The sequence below is a fragment of the Salmo salar genome, chromosome ssa15 (genome assembly GCF_905237065.1).
Source record: "Salmo salar chromosome ssa15, Ssal_v3.1, whole genome shotgun sequence".
Taxonomy (NCBI): Eukaryota; Metazoa; Chordata; class Actinopteri; order Salmoniformes; family Salmonidae; genus Salmo; species Salmo salar.
Window position 1 is genome coordinate 80454210 of NC_059456.1, and position 19985 is coordinate 80474194.

General features: G+C 42.5%; 1 protein-coding gene across 1 annotated transcript in view; it reads left to right on the forward strand.

The window, feature by feature from the left end:
• The first annotated feature begins 12039 nt into the window (after nucleotides 1-12039).
• Nucleotides 12040-19985, forward strand: part of LOC106572015 (ephrin type-A receptor 2) — a 45825-nt gene continuing 37879 nt past the window's right edge. Inside the window, exons 1-3 of the mRNA XM_014145712.2 lie at nucleotides 12040-12216; nucleotides 13557-13636; nucleotides 16509-17160. Coding sequence (XP_014001187.1) covers nucleotides 12135-12216; nucleotides 13557-13636; nucleotides 16509-17160 — 814 coding nt within the window. The 5' untranslated portion in view covers nucleotides 12040-12134. The remainder of the gene's footprint in view (nucleotides 12217-13556; nucleotides 13637-16508; nucleotides 17161-19985) is intronic.

Sequence of the window (19985 nt, forward strand, 5' to 3'; positions counted from 1 at the left end):
TTCCTTATATGAACTGTAACTCAGTAAAATCTTTTAAATGTTTGCATGTTGTGTTTATAGTTTTGTTCAGTATAGTTTGCAGCTCAAACCATTCAGACTTTACAGTTGTTGTGAGAAGAACCGTTTTCAGGATCTACCCTTGTCTCACAAACACTGTTCTAGTTCAGCACCCTTCAATTGCACAGGCTAATGGTTGGTATCGGTGGATGTAGAGAAATAGACAAATCCAATGCAAAATCATCAGGCTAGGTAGTCCTGAGGCATGGTCCTAGGGCTCAGGTCCTCCGGGAGGGGAGGGAGAGAGAGAATTAGAGGGAGCATACATAAATTCACACAGGACACCAGATAAGACAGGAGAATCACATAATGTTTAAAAGGGGTTAGAAGCACTAAATCACTCAGGCGTGAAAGTGGGACTCGAGGTTAATGTCTTAAGTTGTAAGTCAAGATGAAGACCTCTTAAGGATCCGCCCCTTTTTTTCAATTTTCGCTTAAAATGACATACCCAAATCTAACTGCCTGTTGCTCAGGACCTGAAGCAAGGATATGCATATTCTTGATACCATTTGAAAGGAAACCCTTTGAAGTTTGTGGAAATGTGAAATTAATGTATGAGAATATAACACATTACATCTGGTAAAAGATAATACAAAGAAAAACCCATTCATTTAAAAAAAATGTATTTTGTACCGTGATCTTTGAAATGCAGCCCCGGCGCAATTTAGACTTTGGCCACTAGATGGCAGCAATGTGTGTGCAACGTTTTAGACTGATCCAATGAACCATTGCATATCGGTTCAAAATATTGTATCAAGACTGCCTAAACGAGCTTAATTGGTTTATTCATACATTTTCAAGTTCATAATTGTGCACTCTCCTCAAACAATGGCATGGTATTCTTTCACTGTAATAGCTACTGTAAATTGGACAGTGCAGTTAGATTAACAAGAATTTAAGCTTTCTGCCCATATCAGATATGTGTATGTCCTGGTATTTTTTGGGGTTTCTTACAACCTCATGCTAATCACATTAGCCTATGTTAGCTCAACCGTCCAGCAGGGGGACACTGATCCTGTAGAGGTTAATGTTGTTGTCCTCTGTGCATTTTCTGTGAGTTCCTGATAAGCTTCTGGTATTTATGTTGATACTGGTATTTACCAATCTTGGGAATATTTACCAATCTTGGTGGTATTCACCAATCTTGGTTCTATTTTCTCCTTTTATTATTTGCAATAATCGGTTAATGAATGGTATTTACGGCTATTGCATTTCATTAGTAATAGGCAATTGAATGCAAAGTGTTATGAGAGTAACATAGACTGGAGCCTTTCTGTAAACTCCTTAATCCAAGAGCCTTGATATGAACACAGACAACGTGGAGAGAGACAGATGACAGGCTGCTTGTAGTAGCAGAATAATAGTAGAAGCAGGAAGTACAAGGGAGCAAAGATCATGTGTATAGATATACACACAGTTTATGCAGTAATGCAAAACATCACACAGTCTAATACCACTAATACTACATTTGGTCTCTGACTCATTCTTTCAACATCTGGCTTTTGGCCCATTTTTCTCAGGAGAACATGGCTATGCCTCCATACACTCCTATATGTACAGTTTAGCACCTCCCAGTCCTCTTTTGTCCCTATTACCTGGTCATAAGAGAAAGGTGTCAACCCACAGTACATACTGTATGTATGACACATCCCACATGCTTTCCTTTAAGTGAGTTCACATCTGGAGGCCTTTTTGTCAAGAAGGTCAATGTTATCGTCTAAACATGATAGGACCAGAGAAAGGAATAGGATGAGGTTATAGTTCAACTTTCTACAGTCAATACCCCAATACAATGCCACAGGCGGAATTGCGAGCTCTAAAGGGTCATGGTACACGTTGTAGAGTAGACTCTTAGGTTGGGACAGGAAGGCAGAGCTCCGGTTATGGGTCTTTACCAGGTGACTTAGAGTCACCATAAATACATAAAAACTTGTTATCATCCGGGTTTCATCAGCTCCTTTCCTCCCAGGCTGAAATCTGATCTAGGGCCATATGTATCAAGCATCTCAGAGTAGAATAGATAATTTATTGTTCATTGGTTAGAACGGACGCACACACACACACACACACACACACACACACACACACACACACACACACACACACACACACACACACACACACACACACACATTGAGGGACACAGGGTCAGACGCAGTGCAGCGCCCCTGGATGGAGAGCTATTGGAGGGGAGTAGGAGTCCATGTAATCTTATTCATTGTGATCTAAAAGGCTGAACTGATCCTAGATCAGCATTCCTATTCTGATACACTTTATGAATAAGGCCCCTGAAGCACAAGTAACAAGCAGATATGTATTACATGATTTCTCATCACCTCTCTTAAGTTCTTGTTTTCTTCTCCTGTTTCGTCACAGTGGGTTTTGCATGGTAATGAAATGGAATGTGGCTCTGGAGGAACTTGTGGAAGTGATGTCGATTGTGTTCGTTTCACTTTCGGGGTTTAAATAAAATAGTGTTTTTGTGGTTTTTCAATTCTGTGGATACAGTGCAGCCCCCTTCTATTTTGGCTATAACCGTTCCAGAGTTGAAATCCAATATGCCAGTGACAGTGAATGAGTGTGAGAGATTGTATCTGTTGGGTTTTTACTGTAGGTAGATGGTGAAGCAGGATTAAAGTCACCTCAGGTTATTTTTCATTTTGTAATTCCCCAAGAGGGGTTTTGTTCAGGGCTCATCAGAAAAAGGGTGGGGTGGGATGGTAGTGAAGGGGTTAGGAAGGGTCACCAGCATTTACTGGATCGTTGCAACCATGTATTTGTTTATTGCTGGTTGAAAAGTTCCCTTTTTTCTTTCTGCGTCACAATTTGTGGTGACCACTGTGGCATCAAGCACAATTGCAAGTTTGATTTTCTTCTCACATTGCAAGACAGCCAAAGTGAGTTTTGATATCACCGTTGCAAGATGCTAGGAATTTACTGTAGAAAGTCAGGTATTTAGTGAATTGACATTGGGGAGGATACAAAAAAACTTTATTGATGTTATTTCATAAAACCAACTCTACCTCTCAATTTGCTTCCATTCTGATTTTGTCACGTCCTGACCAGTAAAGGGGTTATTTGTTATTGTAGTTTGGTCAGGACGTGGCAGGGGGTGTTTGTTTTATGTGGTTCGGGCTATGTATTTAGGTAGAGGGGTGTTTGGTTTATGTGTTCCAGGGTTTGTTGGTTTATGTACTATGTTAATTATTTCTATGTTCTAGTCTAGTCCTTTTAGTTCTATGTTTAGGGTTTTGATGGACCTTCAATTGGAGGCAGCTGTTCCTCGTTGCCTCTGATTGAAGGTCCTATGTATAGGGGTGTTTTTGTATTGGGATTTGTGGGTAGTTGTCGCCTGTTTAGTGTATGTTCGCCTGACAGGTCTGTTAGTGTTGTTCGTTGCGTTTGTATACGTGTTTTGTTTGTTTTTTTCCTTCTTTTTATATAATAAAGAAGATGTGCATACACGTTCCCGCTGCACCTTGGTCCACTTCTTACGACATCTTTGACAGAACTACCCACCACCAACGGACCAAGCAGCGGAGGAAGGAGCAGCAGTTGGATTACAAGGAGTTTTGGACTTGGGAGCAAATATTAGCAGGAGAAGGACCATGGAGGAAGACTGGAGAGATCCGGGAATGCTATACAGGAACACCGGGATTGGAGCACCAGGGTGAAGGATGGACATGGGTGGACAAACGAAGGAAGCTAGAGGAGACCAGGGGGCAGCCTCAAGAACATTTTGGGAAGGAACTCACAGGAAGGTCGGCGGAGCTAAGGGTGGAACCAGAGCCAGTCGGAGTGAAGTTGGAGGTGAGCAAAGGGAGCGAAACAGAGACAGTGAAGGAATTAATGGGGAAATTGGAGGAGAGAGCTATGAGAGAGCTGCTGTGTTGGTGCATGAGGCACGACATTCGCCCTATGGAGCGTGTCCTCGAATTATTGTCACCTGAGTTAGCTCTCCATACTTGTCCTAAGGTGCGTGCTAGCCGTCGAGTGAAGACAGTACCAGCACCACGCAGCAGGCCTCCAGTGCGTCAGGCCAGTCCAGTACGTCCTTTTCATGCCCCTCTCACTAGCCCTGTGGTGCGTGTTGCTAGTGTGGTACCTCCCGTACCAGTCTCACACAGCGGTCCTCCAGCGCGACAGCCCAGTCCAGTACGTCCTGTTCCTGTCCCTTGCACTAGGCTTCCAGTGCGTCAGCCCAGTCCAGTACGTCCTGTTCCCGCTCCTCGCACTATCCCTGAGGTAGGTGTCTCCAGTCTGATACCTCCAGTACCAGCCCCACGCACTAGGCTTCCATTGCATTAGCCCAGTCCAACTCGTCCTGTTCCTGCTCCTCGCACTAGCCTTGGGGTGTGTGTCTCCAGTCTGGTACCTCCACTACCACCCCACGCACCAGGCTTCCAGTGCGTCAGCCCAGTCCAACTCGTCCTGTTCCTGCTCCTCGCACTAGCCTTGGGGTGCGTGTCTCCAGTCTGGTACCTCCAGTACCAGCCCCACGCATCAGGCTTTCAGTGCGCAGTCCCTGTCCAGAGCTTCCGACGACAGTACCCCGTCCAGAGCTTCCGGCGACAGTGCCCAGTCCAGAGCTTCCGGCGACAGTGCCCAGTCCAGAGCTTCCGGCGACAGTGCCCAGTCCAGAGCTTCCGGCGACAGTGCCCAGTCCAGAGCTTCCGGCGACAGTGCCCCGTCCAGAGCTTCCGGCGACAGTGCCCCGTCCAGAGCTTCCGGCGACAGTGCCCCGTCCAGAGCGTCCGGCGACAGTCCGGAACCGAGAGAGACGCCCTACAGTCCGGAACCGGCGCAGCCAGAGTCGCCCTACATTTCGGGACCGGCACAACCAGAGTCGCCCTCCAGCCCTGAGCCTGCGGAGTCGCCCTCCAGCCCTGAGCCTGCGGATTCGCTCATCGGTCCTGAGTCTCCCGAGACGCTCATCGGTCCTGAGTCTCCCAGCGACGCGCCTCGGCCCGAGGTGTCCAGCGACGCGCCTTAGCCTTGTGTCTTCAGTGGGAGAGGACAGGTTAGGTTGGGGACCAAAGCCGGGGCCTAGGCCACCTCCAATATTGGAGGATTAGGGAGGGGGGGATGTAGCAAGGGTCGTCGGTGACGGTAGCCACCCTCCTTTCCATCCCTTTAGTTGGGGATTTATTTTTTGTTTATTTTTTAGGGTTTTTGTTTGTTGTGTGAGGTGCATCCGGGGTCTGCACCTTTGGGGGGGGTACTGTCACGTCCTGACCAGTAAAGGGGTTATTTGTTATTGTAGTTTGGTCAGGACGTGGCAGGGGGTGTTTGTTTTATGTGGTTCGGGCTATGTATTTAGGTAGAGGGGTGTTTGGTTTATGTGTTCCGGGGTTTGTTGGTTTATGTTCTATGTTAATTATTTCTATGTTCTAGTCTAGTCCTTTTAGTTCTATGTTTAGGGTTTTGATGGACCTTCAATTGGAGGCAGCTGTTCCTCGTTGCCTCTGATTGAAGGTCCTATGTATAGGGGTGTTTTTGTATTGGGATTTGTGGGTAGTTGTCGCCTGTTTAGTGTATGTTCGCCTGACAGGTCTGTTAGTGTCGTTCATTGCGTTTGTATACGTGTTTTGTTTGTTTTTTTCCTTTTTATATAATAAAGAAGATGTGCATACACGTTCCCGCTGCACCTTGGTCCACTTTTTACAACATCTTTGACAGATTTACAGTACACTGTGGATTGACCGTGGTTTAGGCAGTTATCATGGACTGGTTTATTGTCTGGTATATTTGTCTGGTTTTTACATAAAAATGTGATTTACGCCTTGTAATACCACAATCGTTACAGACTCACTGGGACACAGTGTCCCGACTAAGATCTTTGGACTCCATAACAGCTTAATCCAACATCCACAACACCACTGGACATGTCTCCTGGGAGGCACCTTGTCTGGTCTTGACAAAGCAATACCAAAATATCAATTTGAAATGATGTGTTACTTAACTGTGACTCTTCTCGTGGGTTTCACTGAATCACTGCCGTCTCAAACCCATACACTTTACATGCCAACCTTTTCATAGAATTTCATCATTCTGTCTTGTCTTTGAGAAAAGACATACAGGTTTCTCTGTGGTTTGGAACTGGGAGCTGTTGAAAGAGAGCAGACAAGCAGGAACAAGCTTTCTGAGACGGGCTAGAGGAGTGACAAGCTTTGATATGAGCTGCCATTCCAAAGACAGCTGTCATACACAGTACTTTCTTCCCCCAGCTCTGTCTAACTACCTAAGTCCCATTGACCCTTAATTAGCTTAGCACCCACGTGGCTGGGCGACACCTGTTTGTATGCTCACGCCCCTTTCGCCTCAATGGACGTTACAGCTGTATTTGGTCACCTAATAGTTGAAATGTACTCTCTGTTTTCACTCGCAGAGCAGCATGAGAAATTGTGTGTGTGTGTGTGTGTGTGAATTGATACCTCCTCATCTGCAGGTTCTAGCCACACACACTTACCATGTCCTCCTTTGTAACCCTAGCCTTATTTGGCACTATGTTATATACAGTACACAAGCCTTGTTATGATGAGAAGATGACATGGTTGAAAGACATACTGTATAAGCACATCACTTAGCTCAATCAAAAAGGCTCTGAAATATTTTCCCTCTGAGCATTGTCTCATGTTTAATAGCCTTTCCAAGTAATGATGTGAGCAAAAATGTTCACCAACCCTGTTTCTCCTCGTCTACATAAGCTCTGTACATAAGACAAATTGCTGGTGAGCAAAAGTACCACTCTACAACACTACAACCAGTGGTGTAAAGTACTTAAGTAAAAATACTTAGTAGTTTTTTGGGGCATCTGTACTTTACTTTATTATTTATTTTTTTGACAACTTTTACTTTTACTCCACTACATTCCCTAAGAAAATAATGTACTTTTTACTCCTTACATTTTCCCTGACACCCATAAGTACTCGTTACATTTTGAATGCTTAGCAGGACAGGAAAATGGTCTAATTCACACACTTATCAAGAGAGCATCCCTAGTCATCCCTACTGCCTCTGATATGGCAGACTCACTAAACACAAATGCTTAGTTTGTAAATTATGTCTGAGTATTGAACTGTGTTTTTGGCTATCCGTAAATTAAAAAAACAAGAAAATCGTGTCGTCTTATTTGCTTAATATAAGAAATTTTAAGTGATTTATACTTTTACTTTTGATACTTAAGTACATTTAAAACCAAATACTTTTAGACTTTTACTCAAGTAGTATTTTACTAGGTGACTTTTCCTTTTCCTGGAGTCATTTTCTTTTAAGGCATCTTTACTTTATGAAAATTGAGTACTTTTTCCACAACTGGCTACAACAACTATCAACACTACAACTTTGTGTCATTCTTACTTTCGGTAACGGTCTTACGTGTACGCACACACACACACACACACACACACACACACACACACACACACACACACACACACACACACACACACACACACACACATAGCCATCCGAACACATTATTGACACAACACCCCTTCTGGGGGCCGGTAGCATATGGAGAAGGGTCAGACATGCCTACTTCAGCAAACTGCAGACCACTATAGGCCTACAGGGGCAACTACAAGGACAGGTGTTGCCTACCATCATGACATCACTGCTCAGCATCATTAACCATTCAGCCTAGAAACAACCCTAAAGAACCTGGCACTGTAAAAACGAATACATCTCTCTTTCTTTTTTTCACTTTCTTTTAGTTCTTTCTTTATGTCTCTCTCTCTCTCTTTTGGTCTTTCTCTTCTTCTTTCCCTGTCTCGCTCTCTCTCTCTCTGTCTCGCTCTCTCTTTCTCTCACACAGACACACAAACGAACGCGCACGCACACTCCCACCCACCCACACACACACGCACACACACACAAAATAGGTAATTTGGAACAGAATCCACAGGTTGCTATCAATGAACACCATTCATGCCCTCCGGGCTCACATCCACCCTAAGCCCTCCGGAGTCCATCTCACACATTCTGGATGTGCTTTCTCAAGTGCACTTCCTTCAAGGGATTGTCTTGAATGTCCTCTGACCCCAGTAGTGTCATCCAAAATGTGCAGTGTTATAGCTAATCTCATGCTATTCTACACATTTTGCATTGAGGCTGAGAGAATTTTGCATTTTTAAGCTAATTTCCTGCTATTCAATTATTTCATTTATTTTTTCCACATTAAATTACTAGAGGGGCTATGTCATAAACCCTCAAAGTTCCCAAATTTGGTGAAAATGGCAGTCTATTTGGAATGAATGGCAATAATCATAATCCTGATTTTACTTATGCAGGAAAATAAAACAAAGGCAGGTGATATATCAGAAATTGTGTAATAAAATTATTGTCAACCTATTATATGATACAACATCAGTACTTGTTGCATTTACAAATTGTCTAAGTCCTATCATCTACTGATTTCAGCCAGTGTATGGCTGTGGATTGAGGGCATTGTTTGAATGGAAGGTTGGCATATTGGTAGTTAATTTAAAAGAAATTATGGAATCATTCCCCTAAAACTGGCTGGCTAGCTAGCTAACAAACAGATACATTCTTGAAATTCATGATTTTTCATGTTATCTTATCACAGCACTGGCAGACAATGGTTGACAAACTCCCTGACCAAAAAGGCTGACCTTTAACTGATGGCTGACCTTGTCCAAATGCCCTATTCCGTCTCCAAACTTTTCATGGCAGCTATCGGTACATTCTGGCATCTTTCTGTATAGTGTATAGTACATCAGTGTTTCCTGTGTTGTTATGTGTTAATAACATTTAGACTACGTTACCCAGCAGGCTATGCAGGGGGGGCAGGTGGTTGAAGAATGCCTTGCATGGCTTAACAAGGAGTTTTCTAGCTGAAGTATATGTTCATTAAAAGTAGTTAAACCTACGCCCCGGTTTGTCATTATACAAGGAACAAACATAACATTTCCCAACTCTGGTCCTCGAGTTCTCCCAATAGTACACAGTTTCATTGTAGCTGTTGACAAACACACCTTATTCAACTCATTGAGAGCTTGATGATTAGTTGACAAGTTGAATCAGCTATGCTTGTCCAGGGTTACAATAAAAATGTGTACTGTTGGGGATACTCGAGGACCAGGGTTTGGAAACACTGTAGTATAGTATATCACTGAGAGGATATTGTTCAACCCTTACTCACCCTGTCAGCCTTTAGATACCCCACAGACAGTTTGCTCAGCATTTTTCACTTTGGTCTCATTGTATTAAAAGAATACTTGTCTACTTAGGAACTGAATAGCTGTAAGTCTGACAGGCAATGGGGAACAATATCATATACAGAGCCCAAAACAGGTATCGCATAGCCCCGTTATTCTAAAATTTATTAAATTGTACGTTTTTAGACCCCTTTACTTTTTGCACATTTTGTTACGTTACAGCCTTATTCTAAAATGGATAAAATTGCTTTTTCCCCCTCATCAATCTACATACAATACCCTAAATGACAAAGCAGAAACTGAGGGTTCCCAGTGTTGAGGATCAGTGTAGCAGATGTGTTGTTGCCTACCCTTGCCACCTGGGGGCGGCCCATCAGGAAGTGCAAGATCCAGTTGCAGAGGGAGGTGTTTAGTCCCAGGGTCCTTAACTTAGTGATGAGTTTTCTGGGAACTATGGTGTTGAACGCTGAGCTGTAGTCAATGAACAACGTTCTCACATAGGTGTTCCTTTTTTCCAGGTGGGAAAGGGCACTGTGGAGTGCGATTGACATTGCGTCATCTGTGGATCTGCTGGGGTGGTATGCGAATTAGAATTGGTCTACGGTATCCGGGAGGATGCTGTTGATGTGAGCCATGACCAGCCTTTCAAAGCACTTCATGGCTAATGACGTGAGTGCTACGGGGCGGTAATCATTTAGGCAGGCTACCTTCGCTTCTTTGGGCACAGGGACTATGGTGGTCTGCTTGAAACATGTTGGTATTACAGACTCGGTCAGGGAGAGGTTGAAAATGTCAGTGAAGACTCTTGCCAGTTGGTCCGCGCATGCTTTGAGTACACGTCCTGGTAATCCGTCTGGCCCCACGGCTTTGTGAATGTTGACCTGTTTAAAGGTCTTGCTCACATCGGCTACCGAGAGTGTTATCACACAGTCGTCCAGAACCTCTGGTGCTCTCATGCATGCTTCAGTGTTGCTTGCCTCGAAGCGAGCATAAAAGGCATTTAGCTTGTCTGGTAGGCTCGCGTCACTGGGCAGCTCGCGGCTGGGTTTTCCTTTGTAGTCTGTAATAGTTTTAAAGCCCTGCCACATTCAACGAGCATCAGAGCCGGTGTTGTAGGATTCAATCTTAATCCTGTATTGACGCTTTGCTGTATTGACACTTAGACCACCCTTTGCAAAACATTAGAAGTTTTGTAAATAAATGTATGTGAGGATTTGATCATTGCTGTTCTGCTATAGATATGTTTCAACACAGATCCAAAAGTTGCTTGTACGCGACTGAGAAAAACTATAATGGAGAAATGCAATCGTCTAAGAGGGATACACTGTGACTCTCACTCGTCCCTCTCCCCCTCTCCTCCCTTCATCTCTCTCTACCCCTTGCTTACTCCCTCCCCTCTCTTTCTTTCTTTCTTTCTTTCTTTCTTTCTTTCTTTCTTTCTTTCTTTCTTTCTTTCTTTCTTTCTTTCTTTCTTTCTTTCTTTCTTTCTTTCTTTCTTTCTTTCTTTCTCTCTCTCTCTCTCTCTCTCTCTCTCTCTCTCTCTCTCTCTCTCTCTCTCTCTCTCGCTCTCTCTCTCTTTCTCTCTGTCTTAAATGTATATCTAAAGAGAGAGAGAGAGTGGAGGGATTTTAGGTTCAAAAGCTCACTAATGTGGCATTTCATAAGGCTCAATGCATTCTCCCTGGTGTGAGGGGCTTTGTGAAACCAGAGCCTCAGGGTACGTGGAGGCGGCGTGGGGAGGGAGGATTCGCACATGGCTGGGAGAGAGGGAGAAGCCCAATCTTTTCCCGCAGAGTTGGGCCCACAGGTGTCTAGGAACATAAAGCCAATAAAATCTTAATGTTCCTAGACCGGTGTGACTCTTGCAAAATCAATGACACACTGTATTGTAATCATCTATTGTGAAGACAGCATTCAAAGGTAAATATCTACCCAGAAAATCTAGCAGGTTGACAAAGTATTCAGGAGTTTTTTTAGTGAAACCATGGTTTAAAAAACTACAAGATACAGGCACATGGTCCTGTGTGGCTCAGTTGGTAGAGCATGGTGTTTGCAACGCTAGGATTGTGGGTTCGATTCCCACGGGGGACCAGTATGAAAGAAAAAAAAAAATGAAAATTATGCATTCACTACTGTAAGTTGCTCTGGATAAGACCGTCTGCTAAATGACTAAAATGTAATGTAAAATGTAAACATCCATATTCAATGCATAGTATTCTCACACATATAACCATAGTTACACTGTACAACAAATAATGAAAGTAGACAGAGCTTGACTCCCAAATTCCTTTGCAAAGGAGTTGCTAGGTGATGGATTCTTTAATCCTCTATATTCATACTCATACCAGCACACCCTCCCACACTCCATACTCCAACCTCTCTATCTCTCCCCCTGAGAATACAGATTCTGTTCTACTTCACTAATATTGATCAAGGGGATGATATTTCAAATTCTAAAGACCTTATGTAAAAGTATTTGCCATTTCTCTTGACTTTATGGAGTAATTGTGTTTGCGTGTCACACTGCTTCAGATTCTAGAATATGAATAGGAAAACAATCTTGTTAATTTACTTTTATCATGAGTTTCACGCAGTATTCTTCTTGTTTTGTACACAAAGAAAGAAACATAAAAAGGTAAATAGGCCACATTTCTTTGAATATCTGCTTTGCTTGTGGCTCAGGCAAATTATTGAGGCCATCAAAGCGTAATGCCAATGCCACTTCCCTGTTTGCCACACCCCCTCCCTATAAGGAATTGATGACATTCCAACAGGCGGGGGTTGATGACCTCCTCATTTGTGAATGAGGCTTCCGCGAGCTCAGCGTTCAGTTGAGCAACTAATGTGAGTGTTGAAGTATCCCAACCTAGCCTAGAAATAAGAAGAACACTTTCCCAAATGGATCCCCGTGGAATTAAGCTCTTGTTGTTTTCCTATGTATTTATTAGCTTTATATTTATTACACTGCAAACTAAAGAAGGTAAGTGAAGTACTACTTTTACAAATATAATTTCTCCTTTTCCAACAAGTCTATCCTATGCCCAGGTTGTGGGACCACGAGGAAGTTGAACGTATAAAGCGCAGCGCAAGAACATACTGATACAATGACGCAACTTGTAGAAGTTTTTGTTGTTGCATTTTGACCACAAAGTTATTTTTATTCAATCCCTTATCAAATTTCATAAAATGTCGATCACATTCGATTATCCGCTGTCTATCCCTGACCTCTTTTATCAACATGAGGTGTGCTGAGAGCAATCTACATTATAGAGGGCTACTAACGTTACCTGTTGGAATTTTGAATTTACAGATTGTCTCTAGATCAATAAGGTTGCAGTATGACATTGTATTAACATATTAAATATAACACAGATTTTTAAACAAAAAAGAAGACTATGCTACTTTGCCATAGTTGTCCTACACTGAAATAAAATGATCAGATACTTTTCTAAAAAAATTAAGAAGTGGAGATTTCTTTCGTTATTTTTTTCAAAAGGAATTAAAAAACGATTTCACACTTGTCAGTGCAAGGTAGCCTAACAACTACGTATGGGAGACATGGATAATTATCTGCATGGCTGGGCTGAACATTAATGTCGGTTACTACTTAGTGCACGTTGAATGATAGATGATAAAGTTAGTATTTTCTATTTCATCAAGTTAGTGATTACACCATAAGCTTCCTTTTTAATTTTAAGTCACTGACATAGGCCTATGTATTAGCCTCAATTTAGGATGTGTAAGGGAATACGAAGTTAAATGGAGTAAAATATTAGAGTGGAAATTGTAATACCAAGAAGCAAATAAACTTCAAAATATACTTGTCCCAGCTCTCTCTGTTATGGCAATCACATTAAGACAAGATTACATCAAGAATAGTCTGATTGGTGACAATATTAGTTTATCACTTGTGAATTATATATTATCACTTGTGTATGATGTCCAGCATAAGAAACAATGCCTACACCTCATGTAGCCTAGCTCATAAGCCTGTATGTTTTAATTAGGTTTGTATCACAACTAAAGTGGCCAAATAACTTCTTAAAATGAAGCACATGAATCTGCTTTACATGGGGTGTAGAGCCTAACTGGCATATATTAGCAGCGCGGGAGTTTCAAGTTTGGGGAAGATACCATAAAAATGCATATTTTTATAATAAAGGTATTACATGCATAATTGCATTTGTGGTCACTTTTGATAATGGTGTTTTCTGCTAATGGAACATTTGCGCTTATAGCCTACTACCATGTGCGCATTGCTGCGCTTCACCAAGTAAAGTGGTTGAATTAGACTTAATTTTGACTTTTTCCTTTGTGCAGAGGTGCTGTTGGATATGAGGGCATCAGGGAGTGAGCTAGGCTGGCTGACCGGGCTATATGAACAAGGAGACAAGCAAGGGGTAAGTATCCATCCACTCTTTCCTATGCCCTGTTCCTGTACTCTTCTCTTGGGAAGTATGGCTGGAGTAGCACATAATATGCTATGTCTGAATGTCTCACCTTTACACTACTTTCACAACTCTTATTTGCCAGTATCTGCCTTTATAACTTGGTGCTCAAGTACAAATGTTAGTCATTGTAATGTCAAGTTAAATATGTGAAAGGGTCATATTATTCTAATGGGGTTGGGTTTAAGTGCGTATCATGTCTGGACTCTCCAAGGGAGAGACAGATGGGAGAGAATGGCAGTTATAGCAAGCGTGGTAGAGAATACTTGTGGTTTTAAGTCCCTCGCTTCAGAATTGTATGTAAGGGTGCAATTAACTTCAGTTTGGAGCATATGGTACCTTTTGGGGAAAATTTGATGTAGCGAGTTAAGTTAGCTGTCGTTTCCCATAAGTAGAAAATGGGTTGTCTTTCATCACGGTAAAACACAACAGATTGTTTTTTTTTTTTCTTATCGTTTGCTTTTGTGTCATGTGTGCTTGGGCCCAATTTTGTGTCGTTAACATTTGAGTGGTCATTCAGTTGCATGCAAATAATTACAAGTTGGTCTATTTGATAGGTTGATGACTCAAAGGCAAGTTTGGGCATGCTGAACATACATAATCCTATCTTAAAATTCCTCAAAATAGTGTCTTCAATTGTGTACTAACAGTTATGTTGAATTTCACCTGGCACAATCTTGCTGAAGTTCAACTACTGTATAGATCAGGAAAATAAAGTTAATTGAAAGCCTGAATAGTTGTTATGTTACAATATTTTATGTTTTGATAGCACTTAATTGTTGACTAAATTTACACGTATCATGATAATTATGATATCATGTATTATAATTCAAAATGTTTCTACCACGTTTGAATCACCCATTAAAACATTTTGCAATAGTTTTATGGAGCCGCTTGCTCTCGTGTTGCATGCCCCCGTTTATATGTGATGCCACACAGTCAGCCAACAAAGCACATTCCTTTAATAAATAGCATAGTGGTAACATGCAGAGAACAAACCACAGGCTCAGCCCCCGTGGGGCCAAATGTATTTGAGCAGCCACTATTACGCTGAAGCATGTTGGAAGTAGGGCTGTTGCGGTGACCGTATTACCGCCACACCGGCGGTCACGAGTCATGAAGGCAGTCAAATTCCACATGACCATTTAGTCATGGTAATTAGGCTTCTCTAAATTTAAGCATATAGGAGTACCTATTTATTTTTTAAACGCTCAACACAGAATAGCCGCATGTGCGCACTCCCTCAAATCGCTTGGAGAAAATATTAATATTTTTATTCAGTTTTGTTCAATTGTATCCTTCGTACTATAAAATAATGCCACGGAATTATAAACAAATCTTGTCTGCTAAATGAACTAGTCTAACCCACAGCCATTTGGCATAGCCACATCAGGACCTAACATAAGGAGACCTCAGAGTATGCTATTCTTTTCTTCTGAAATGAACTACCGTAAATTCCGGACTATAAGCCGCAACTTTTTCCCCACGCTTTAAACCCCGCGACTTAAACAATGACGCGGCTAATATATGGATTTTTCCCACTTTAATTATTATTTTTTTTTTAAACACATTCTGTGACGTGCTCAGTTTTTTGGCGGCATGAAGCTTTCATTAGACCAATGAAATTGCCGAACGGGTTAAGGTCAAACAACTTTTTTCTTTACTGTTTAGATTAAATCGAGCACTCTCAAACTTCCAATCATTCTGATTACGGTAGTCATTTTGTCACACTCATCATGGAAAAGACACGGAGAAATGCATATGATGCAGCTTTCAAGTTGAAGGCGATTGATCTGGCTGTTGGAAAAGGAAATAGAGCTGCTGCACGGGAGCTTGGTCTTAATGAGTCGATGATAAGACGTTGGAAACAGCAGCGTGAGGAATTGACTCAGTGCAAAAAGACAACTAAAGCTTACTGCTAATTTTTTATTTTTTGTTACAAGCCGTGTTTCGTTAAAGCCTATTTATTTTTGTTACAAGCCATGTTTCGTTAAAGCCTATTTATTTTTGTTACAAGCTGTGTTTCGTTAAAGCCTGTGTAAAGTTCATTTGTTTCAATGTACTGGTAGGCACCTGCGGCTTATAGACATGTGCGGCTTATTTATAAAAAAAATTAAAAAAAAAATAAATTCAGTGGGTGAGGCTTATATTCAGGTGCGCTTAATAGTCCGGAAATTACGGTACATTTTCTTCATATCATGCTTCTTTAGACCGGTCTAAAATAAACAATGGATTTATTGTGAAGGTGTAGGCTATATTACATGGATTTATTGAACTTTTTTGTGTGGAAGCCAGGAGATGCTAAATGTGTTTGTTAATTAACGGTCAATTACCGTGAGACCGACAGTTATTTGCTTGACAATCACCGGCTGATTAAATTTTGTGACTGCCACAGCCCTAGTTGGAAGACTTCTCACTAAAATGTCTAACTGCTGTGGCAGCAAGAGTTGGATACATGGATCAACATCTGTTGCTTAAGATGCCTCATTGTTGACAGGCTTCAGGGGTATTTCAATAGTATTGTAAAAATCAGCGGGCTTCATTCCTTCGCTAAGACCTCTTGTCTTTTCTCGCCACTCTTATGTCTTGATATGTTCCTTTGGGGTCTCCCTCACTCACTTTCCCTTTGCCTCCAGGGTTAAAATTACAGGGGTGATAGTCACTCCTATAACAAATCAAGGCACCCCCATTAGAATTTAAGATGTCAACATGGGCTGTAGGGAACCCCCAATAAGCATTGAACATTTTAACTTTGCTCAAAATGTATCCCCCAGAGTCAGTGTTTGACTGAATTCCTGATAGTCTGTCTGTGTGGTTGTTTCAGTGGGAGGTGGTCCAGAGGAGTCTCAACGGCTCACAGTTCTATACCTACTCGGTGTGTAACGTGGGTGAGCGTGAGCAGGACAACTGGCTGCGCACCACCTTCATCCAGCGCCGCCCGTCAGCCTCTCGAGTCTTCGTGGAGCTGCAGTTCATCGTGCGTGACTGCAACTCGTTCGACGGCTCATCGCTTACCTGCAAGGAGACCTTCAACCTGTTCTCCTCCGAGTCGGACGCTGATATCGGCACCAACTTCCGCAAGGGCCAGTTCAAGAAGGTGGCAACCATCGCACCCGACGAGATCACCAGCCGCAATGAGCTACACATCAACACAGAGACGCGGGTGGTGGAGAGCCTCAGCAGGAAAGGCTTCTACCTTGCCTTCCAAGACATCGGGGCCTGTGTTGCGCTGCTCTCTGTCAGGGTCTACTATAAGACCTGCCCGGCCACTGTCAAAAGCCTGGCAGCCTTCCCCGAAACAGTGGCAGGGGGGGGGGAGAACCAGGCCCTGAGGGAGGTGGCGGGGGCCTGCATAGAGAATGCGGTGAGCGAGGAGATGCCCCGCATCTACTGCACGGTGGATGGAGAGTGGGTGGTGCCCGTCGGACAGTGCCAATGCAGGCCCGGCTACGAGGCCGTCAACGGCACATGCCGAGGTAAGGTGTATGTTCCTTTGTTGGCTGGTGGTCTGAGAGTCTTTCCCCTCTCGCATCATGGATTCTAATGCTGTGTATGTGTGTGGAGGCTTGTGAGTGTGAGCTGGCATGAATAGTCTGCATAGAGATATTTCGCAGAAGGTGTGTTATGTTTTTTAATTTGTGTTGGCTATAAAAATGCAAATATTAAAAAGGCAATTCCACAGTAACTTAATGATGCTGAGACTCCGATTTTTCACTTGAACAATTTTTTACAATTTCCACAGAATTTTACAAAAACGCATTTACTTAAATAACAGCGCAAATGCGAAGTTTGGTAACAGAATGACCTAACAAACAGCACAAACAGTCATTCTGTTACCAAACTTTGCATCTGCACTGTTCTTCAACTAAATCCATTTTTACTACATTTTCAGTGGAAATTGTTAAATGTCGTCCTTGTACATAGTTGGCTGGTTTGTTTAACTTTGCAATCATTTGTTTTTGTTTGGCATGCATTTTAAAGTGGAAAATCGGATTCTCGGCATCATTCCATAACTGAGAAATAGCCCCCTCTTAACTGAAAAGTGTTTGAGGTCGCTCACTCTTGTTAGTAGCCATTTTTATCATGACCTTTGGCCCTTGTAAGCTAGTATGCTGCTAATTTGTCATTCATTCATTATCTTAAATACTCATACGTAGTCTTACCTGGGCTTTGTAGTCATGTTGCCACCATATTGCGTTCAAGTCCTCATCAGAGGCCCTCTAGTCTACATCTCCTCAGTCCTGCCAAAATGGCAGATGTTGCTCAAAGACTGGAGAGGCAGAAGTCACTCTGAAACTGTACTGGTGGTGTATTGACTTCTTCGAGGTAGGAGGAGGGTAGAGAGGTGGAGGAGAGAAAGCCCCTCTGGTTATCAATTCAATTTCAATGAAATTTCAGTTCTCTGGCTTTCTTTGTTACATGCATCAGAGAAATTGGCATTCCTTAAGTCATTGGGAAATCCTTCTCTCCCTCTCTCATATCTGCTGTAAGAGACTAGGTTTCACCATGTGAGTGTTTTTGTATGTGACTGCAGCAGGGTGAGAGCGAGCATGTTGGCATGCTCAGGCCTGTTAGGAGCTGTTCCGTGATGGGGCACCACAAAACTCCCATCACCGGAACATTAAGCATGTTGCTACACCACTGATTTTGGAAGATGCACACGCACAATCTGTTTCCCCTCCATTGGTAATGAACGTGTGTGTGTGAGATTAAAAAAAGTGAGGAATGGAATGTAAAGGTAGGAGAACAATGAGGTGCAGTGTTGAGCTGTAGGCACTGGCTCCTCTCACCCTCCCCTTCCCATTCTCCACTGCATTCCTCTTCCATTTACTCCCAGATTACTGCAGGTCTGAGGAATTCCCTATGGAGAACTCCTGGGCTGTGCCCCAAATAGAACCCTATTCCCTATATAGTGCACTACTTTTGACTACAGCCCTATACATAGGGAATAGGATGCAATTTGGGACGCACTCCTGCTCCCACCTTACAGGAAAATGGATTGAGGCTGAATACAGGTTGAATACAGAAAGCTACAGTGTAAGGTGAAGGTGAATGAGCTTGGCATTAGTAGTGGAAACATACACAGATAAAAGTACAACAGTACATCAAATGCACACGCAAAGGCACACACACACACACCCTCTTCCCCCATGCAGTGTGCTCCAGTTGACTCACTGTTGACATTGACAGTTTTCTTCCTTAAAGGGTAGGTAGCATAAATGTAACCACATGTAACATATGGAGTAGCATTAGAATGCGTGTCAAAAGTCCCAATGCAAAGTTGCACCTCACTTTTCTATTTTTCGAGTTATTACATAAAACTGATCAGAATTCCGAAGAATGCTGAAGTCATGCTGGAAAAACATTTGCGTGGTGTGACGTAATATGGATAACCTGGCAAGCCAGACTATTCCCTATAATGTAAACTCCAACAAATAATTTCTAATTAAACAAATCGTTTGCACCCATGACTACTGGTTTCAATGACATTTTCTGCCTATTTGCAAGCTACTACTTTATGAATGTATTGTTACATATCAGCTTGCAAGGTTGCTAGCCAACTAGCCTACTAACGTTAGGCCTACCAGCCTGCTAACATTACGTTAGCACTGCGTGAGTCAGCCAGTTGCTATCAACACCTAGCTTACAGATATATTAAAGTAAACCAAAGTTTTCTAAATGCATAACGCCATCTAACCAATTATCAAATAATGTTACCAGTATATGCCGTTATCTTAGCTAGCAAGTAAGCCATCTTGCTAAAGTTTATTTTAGCCTGCTAGCTAGCCAACCACCACATTCAACATAGCTGAGTAGTAAGCCAGAGAACAACTAGTCTAGCACAGGCTGGAACCCACAGAACAAAACAACAAAAATTGCCATCAGATATAAAGTAGAGAGAGCGGAGACTTACCAATTTACGCTAAATTAGCTACCTAAGTTAAAGAAGAGTCAATGAGAGGCCTTTAGAGGGAGAGGCCGTTTCAGCGGCCGAGGGAGAGTCAGCTAATCCACAATGAATTTAACCGGTTTATCTCCATCACTGCAGACACTCGCGATGTACCAGTAGGTCGGTAGGAAATAGAGGTTGCAGGCTTCACATTCACGCTCGGCACAGTAACTGGTTTCAGTCAGTCTCATTCCAAAACCGAATAAACCGGTCCTGCTTCAAAGCTAGCTTCTCTTTTCTGGACCACAAATGAGTCGTAACTCCGTCCTTGTGGATATTATGGCAATATGTGGGTATTACTGCACTAGCTACGAACGACGGAAAACTACTACAATGCTCGCTTGACTACCA